Source organism: Triticum dicoccoides, chromosome 7A (assembly GCF_002162155.2).
Source record: "Triticum dicoccoides isolate Atlit2015 ecotype Zavitan chromosome 7A, WEW_v2.0, whole genome shotgun sequence".
In the NCBI taxonomy this organism is placed as follows: Eukaryota; Viridiplantae; Streptophyta; class Magnoliopsida; order Poales; family Poaceae; genus Triticum; species Triticum dicoccoides.
This window is the reverse complement of record NC_041392.1, coordinates 518,668,729-518,675,041: the sequence shown is the minus strand read 5'-3', so window position 1 is coordinate 518,675,041 and position 6,313 is coordinate 518,668,729. Positions and strand designations below refer to the sequence as shown.

The window sequence follows — 6,313 nt, the reverse complement described above, 5'->3', positions numbered from 1 at the left end:
TTGCTCCGTTGGTCGTTCGGGCCTCGCTGCCCGGGCGCCGGCGCTGCTTTGGCAGCCCGGGTGCCGGTGCTGACAAGGTCGTCCGCGACGTCCCACGGCGTCAGTCGTCGCCGGCTTCATCTCGGACTCCGCCGCCACCATGCCTCCACCGAGCGGCGTCCCCGACCTCGCGCGCGATCGGCTTGATCACCCGCTCGTCGCCGCGTTCCGCCTCATCTACGCCGCGTGACCGACCTGGCCCGTCGGCTATGCGCGCCTCCGGAGGTCCCGTGAAGATCGTCCCCGAGTTTAGCGCGCCTCTTCGCCGATCGAGCATCGAGCTGCCGCTGCGTCGCCCTGTCGGGCTGCAGCGCCGCTGCCCCATGGTTCTCCTCGCAACTGCATCGACTCGTGTGTCGCCCATTCGGGCCGTAGTGCCGCGATACGCGGTCCCCGCCGCCGCCCCGAGGCCGTCCCTGCGGCTGCACCGACTCGCGCACCGCCGTTGCGTCGCCCCTTCGGGCCGCAACGTCACGGCGCGCGGTCCCCGTCGCCGTCTCGAGGTCTTCCCGCCGTCTCCCCGACCCGCCTGGCGCCGCTGCGTCGCCTCTTCGGGTCGTAGCGCCGCGGCCGCGGTCAGCTCCGCCGTCACCGCGCGTCGACCTCTCGTGGTATGCACCGCGCCGTCTTTCTTGGCGCGGGTACGCCACAGTCCGCGCCGGTCTTCGTCACGCTGTCAGGATTCTTCGCCTACTTCGAGCACCGCCGCTGCACTTCTAACCTAGCCGCCGCCGCGGCTACCTCCGTAGCTGCCGCGGCCGCCCGTCCACCCCGTTCGTCTTCGTCCAGCACCAGCCCGTCGTCAGCGTCGCCGTCATCTACCCTGACCACTTCGTCTACTCCGACCACCGTTGGTGACATCGGCACCGCGCCGATGGACGCCGCAATCATCGTTGAGTTCTTCTCTGCTGCTCCCCTGACTTCTCCGACATGGCGTACAGCCCGTGCAGGTCCCTCATCTACGCATGTCCGGTGCTGGCAACACCGTTGCGTGCCTTCATCCACGACGTGTCCCCGGGCCTGGCAAGCTTGGTCGGCGCTTCGTCAACTTTGTCTTCGTCCGTCTACGCATGCCCGATGCTGGTAACACCGGTACGTGCCTTCGTCCACGATATGTTCTCGGGCTTGGCAAACCCGCCGCGACGCGTCGTCAACCACATCTTCTTCCCGGCGTACCACTACTTCGACACCACTGCGCCCATGCTAACTCGGTGCCCCCTTGCGCTTGCGGCTCCACGGCGACTTCCTCGACACCGGCCACCCCGACTCGACATCAACCACGACATTCTTCTCACGGCTACCTCGACCACGGCTCCACCACCCACGCTCTTGGCTACATCGACAAACGGCACAAAGGGCTACCGCCTGCTTGAGCAACCTCGTCGGTTTCCACTCCAGCTTGCCTTCGGATTCTTCTCCAGTCACATCGTCTGCGTCGCTACCATCGTGACTGCGGGGGGATGTTGAGTAACGTGATTGTATTAGGAAACATAGGTTAGACTAAGAAATATTCTGGCTTGCCTTATACTCCAAATAGATCATGTACTCTTATATATATATGCCCATGAGGCTAAGCAATACAACAACTATTCCACCAATCCTCTCTATCCCTTCTAACAGTACGTAGGTCCACTTTGAGGGGTATATTTTAGGGTGAATTTGAGGTGAACATTGTATTTGTTTAGTATAGTCACGATTTGTCTTGGACGTCAATCCTACATCAGCAGGTCGACTTTGATGGGCGTTGTTTAAACTTAGTTCCTAGTAATCACGATTTTTCTAGGATGTCAGAACAGTGTGACGACGCAATTAACATCCTTCACGTCAACGGAACATCACAATGAGCGCACGCCAGCAATCATTCGCGCGGGATATACTGGGTTTCTCCAAGTTTTTTATTTAGTTGGAGGTTTGTCTAAGTTGTTATTATAGCATCAACCTTAGACATGACATGAACTTTCCTTAGTTGCTATCTCTGACGCACGGACGACCCTGGCAATGTAAACTTACCTTGTGGTGGGTTGTTTATCGCGCATAGACAAGGAGAGCCATGCATGCTCCGTCCCTGATTTTGTCTTCATTACATGCATTTGGCAATAAATCACCATTTGAGATTAACCCTCCCGCCCACAGGATGACCTTCATGCTAGTCTCCGTTGATTCACGTATGAATTCTCTCAACACTAGTGTATAGCACGACGCTGCAAGCCTGCAAACACCATTAGCTCTTAGTTAGTTTGCAGTTGCAGTTGCACCAATGGTTCCACCATCGACGGGCTCCATCGACTTTGCTCCTCCGCTACGGCTACCGTGGGATGATTATGACCCACCGGGGTATGAATCACCGCCGATACGTACCTGGTATCCGCCACCGCCGCCGTCTTCAGATTCAGATAATGGATGGGTACTCGCGGTATTGCTCGTCTTCGTCTTCGTAGTCTGCATGATCGGAGTCGTTTTAAAGGTTTACCGCAGCAAGCAAGCTCACACCGAGGCAGCGGCAGAAGCAGCCGCTGCCGCTGCCGCTCGAACTCGAGAGTTGCCGTGGCCGCGGCAGTTGCCGGGGCTAGAATCCCTCTGGCAACATGATGAGGTGCAGCTGCCGAGAACCCGTGCTACCAACCCGGGGGCCCGCGCTACAAACCCGACGGCCCGCCTCCCGGCGTTCACGTACAACCGGTCCGTGAAGCACAACGTGACGGGTGGAGGAGAGGAAGTGGCGACGTGCTCCGTGTGCCTCGGCGTGTTCCAGCTAGGTGAGACGGTGCGGCTGTTGCCGGCGTGCATGCACCTGTACCACGTGGAGTGCATCGACCCGTGGCTGGACGCGCACTCGACGTGCCCGATCTGCCGCTCGGACGCCGACCCGACGATGAACGACGCTCGCCCACCTCCCGTTTAATCTTTTTCCTGGCGGGAGGTTTACATACGGGCCTGTAAACATTTGGTAGTGTTTTCTTTTAAAAGGAGGATAATACGGCATCTGCATCAAGAAAATGTGGGCCCTAATAAGTACCTACCGTGTGGCACAAGCATATGACAAGTCCGAACATTTTTTATGACAATTTTAATGACGCGAGGATGACAACTTTAGTTTGTCAAACATGACAACTTTCATGCTTCAGTTTATTTTTGATAGTAATTTGTTATGTGTCAATTTGTCATCCTTACGTGACTGGATTATCATCAAAAACCGTTCAGGCCGGAGTGCCACACACCTGACGTGTGGCACTTATCATTTGGGTATTATTAAGAATGCAAATTCCAGTAGCTGAAAAACATCTACCCGGAAATAAAGCAAAAAAGAGAACCCGAGACCGCATTCCTCGCGATAGTACCTCCATCAGATAGCCGCTAATCCTATGTTAAAAGACGACATCAAAACGAAAAATACACAACTCCGAGGCTACGTCTTCAAAAAAGAATTACCGCATGTGCGACGATAATGGCGAGTCAAACACAGGGTTGAACTCTGGATATCATCCCCAAAGCCCTGGTTCAATCGCACTGCCGCACTGATAACCAGGCCGCCTCTCGGGATCCATTTCTTCGCCTGGCTAGCTAACTAGGATCGATGCTGGACGGCGCCGTGCTTGGCACGTCATGGGCTACCTCACGACGGCTACCGTGCGCTCTGTGACCATGTGATGGAAACCTTGCAACACTTGTTGCTGCACTGCCCTTTCTTTTGGGTGATCTGGCACGAGATCTTTCCCTGGACTCGTGCGCCATCTGCTCTTCCGCTTGACGACGAGACCTTCCAGGGGTGGTGGGCTTCCACTATGATAGCGGAGCTTACGACTATGCGCAAAGGGCTTGTTGCTTCCCTTATACTCATCATTGCATGGTCCATTTCGAGGCGCGATAACGCGTGCATTTTCGACAATGCCTAGGCATCCATGTTGTTTTGCTATAGTCCATCAACGATGAAGGGTGTTCTTGGGCCAAGGCCGGAGCGCGGGGCTTGATTGCTCTATTTGTAGAAGTGCATGCTCTAGCCAATGCAACCAAAAAACCGATCTAATGGAAGAGACTAGTCAGCATATTATACGTCAACACTCCTCCTCACGTGTGGCTCCCTCGGGCCTAAACGTGGATCGAAAGTGGGCTGCAATTTAATTGCGCCAGCCGGGTCTTGAACTCGAGGCCTCTTGGCTCTCATACCATGTAGAAGTGCATGCTCTAGCCAATGCAACCAAAAAACAGCTCTGATGGAAGAGACTAGTCAGCACATTATACGTCAACACTATTGCCTAGTTATAGTTGTTGTTCCCGGGGCTGAGCAACCCCTCCTCTATGCTCATGTAATGTCTCGATGCGCTCTTCCGTGTCTATGTCGCGGGACATTACCCCTGTACTCTTGTAACCAATTTTTTCTCCCTACCTATCAATGGAATGATAAGCAACCATACACATTCACGAAAAAACCAAGCTTCAATCCACCACCTTCAGCCAGGTCACGACGCAAGCACATATCGACATAGACTGATCAAAGATCTTGTGTTTCCACTTGAGTGCATAGATTCGTCGTTGAAGCCATATGTACCATCATCCCTAATCCGTCTACCGACGCCTTGATAACCGGATACCATTAGAGAAGACAACACAAGATAGGCATCCCATGCCCCTGCCTCCGTATCAGTGTCAAAATCGGCGGATTTCGGGTAGGGGGTGCCGAACTGTGCGTCTAAGGCGGATGGTAACAGGAGGCAGGAGACACGATGTTTACCCAGGTTCGGGCCCTCTTGATGGATGTAATACCCTACGTCCTGCTTGATTGTTCTTGATGATATGAGTATTACAAGAGTTGATCTACCACGAGATCGTAGAGGCTAAACCCTAGAAGTTAGCATATGGTATGATTGTATGTTGTCCTATGGACTAAACCCTCCGGTTTATATAGACACTGGAGGGGGCTAGGGTTACACAAAGTCGGTTACAAGGAAGGAGATCTACATATCCGTATTGCCAAGATTGCCTTCCACGCCAAGGAAAGTCCCATCCGGACATGGGACGAAGTCTTCAATCTTGTATCTTCATAGTCCAACAGTCCGGCCAAAGGATATAGTTCGGCTGTCTGGAGACCCCTAATACAGGACTCCCTCAGTAGCCCCTGAACCAGGCTTCAATGACGATGAGACCAGCGCGCAGTTTCGTCTTCGGCATTGCAAGGCGGGTTCCTCCTCCGAATACTCCATGGAAGATTTTGAACACAAGGATAGTGTCCGGCTCTGCAAAACAAGTTCCACATACTACCGTAGAGAGAGTAATATTTCCATAAATCTAATCTGCTGACACGTTTTGACAGCATGACATCATGTCATGTCCCGGTCTTTATTCGAATCGTTTTTCCCAACCAGCACTGCACATATCGCGAGGCGGTTTTCCTAACACGTCTTGTCAAAGCAGAGATCGTGTCCCCCTTATTACGGGATTCTCATCAATACAGACGTGGGTAACCCAATCGTGCCTGTTAGTATGACTCCTCGATTTTAGGCAAGTCCCAAACGACCACGAGGAGGATGCTTGATATTCATCCTCTTTATAAAGAGGTCAAGGCCTGTATTTTTTTCTCTCTCGTGCTCAATCGAATCATTCCCCCGCCTCGAGTTCCAACACCCAAGGCTCAGGTCAGGCGCTTCGAACCTTTAACCATGTCCGGATCCAACCTCCAAGGTCGGTGGATGCCTTCCTCTATCACAGAGGAAGACATCAAGAAGCTGAGAGAGGCCAGGTATCTGACCGCCGAAATCTCGCACAGGCTGCCTGCCCGAGGGCAGGTCATCCCCACTCCCGAACCCAACGAGAGTGTTGTGTTCATCTCTCACTTCCTCAGAGGGCTAGGCCTCGCTCTGGGTCCCTTTGTTAGGGGGCTCATGTTCTATTATGGACTGGATTTCCATGATTTGGCCCCGGATTCCCTCCTTCACATCTCGTTGTTCATCGTCGTGTGTGAGTCCTTCCTCCGCGTTACCCCACACTTTGGCCTGTGGCTCAAGACTTTCAATGTGAAGCCGAAGATGATCGAGGGGCGTCACGCAGAGTGCGGAGGTGCCGCAATAAGCAAAAGTGCTGATGTTCCGTGGCCAGAGGGCTCCTTCCCAGAGGTGTCCAGTTTATGGCAACGGGAGTGGTTTTATATCACAGCTCCCTGAAGTGCCAAGTGGGTAGCCGCCCGTGCCTTTCGCTCGGGCCCTCCACCACAACTGACGTCATGGATCAACAAGGGGCTGAACTGGGGGCCAGTAAATGATGTGCTGATATTGCAGAGTCG

At 53.8% G+C, this 6,313-nt stretch overlaps 1 protein-coding gene across 1 annotated transcript; it reads left to right on the top strand.

Moving 5' to 3' along the window:
• Nucleotides 1-2,296: 2,296 nt before the first annotated feature.
• Nucleotides 2,297-2,941, top strand: LOC119333582 (RING-H2 finger protein ATL46-like). The gene has a single exon (XM_037606435.1). The coding sequence runs from the start codon at nt 2,297-2,299 to the stop codon at nt 2,939-2,941; it is 645 nt and encodes a 214-aa protein (XP_037462332.1).
• The last annotated feature ends 3,372 nt before the right edge of the window (nt 2,942-6,313 follow it).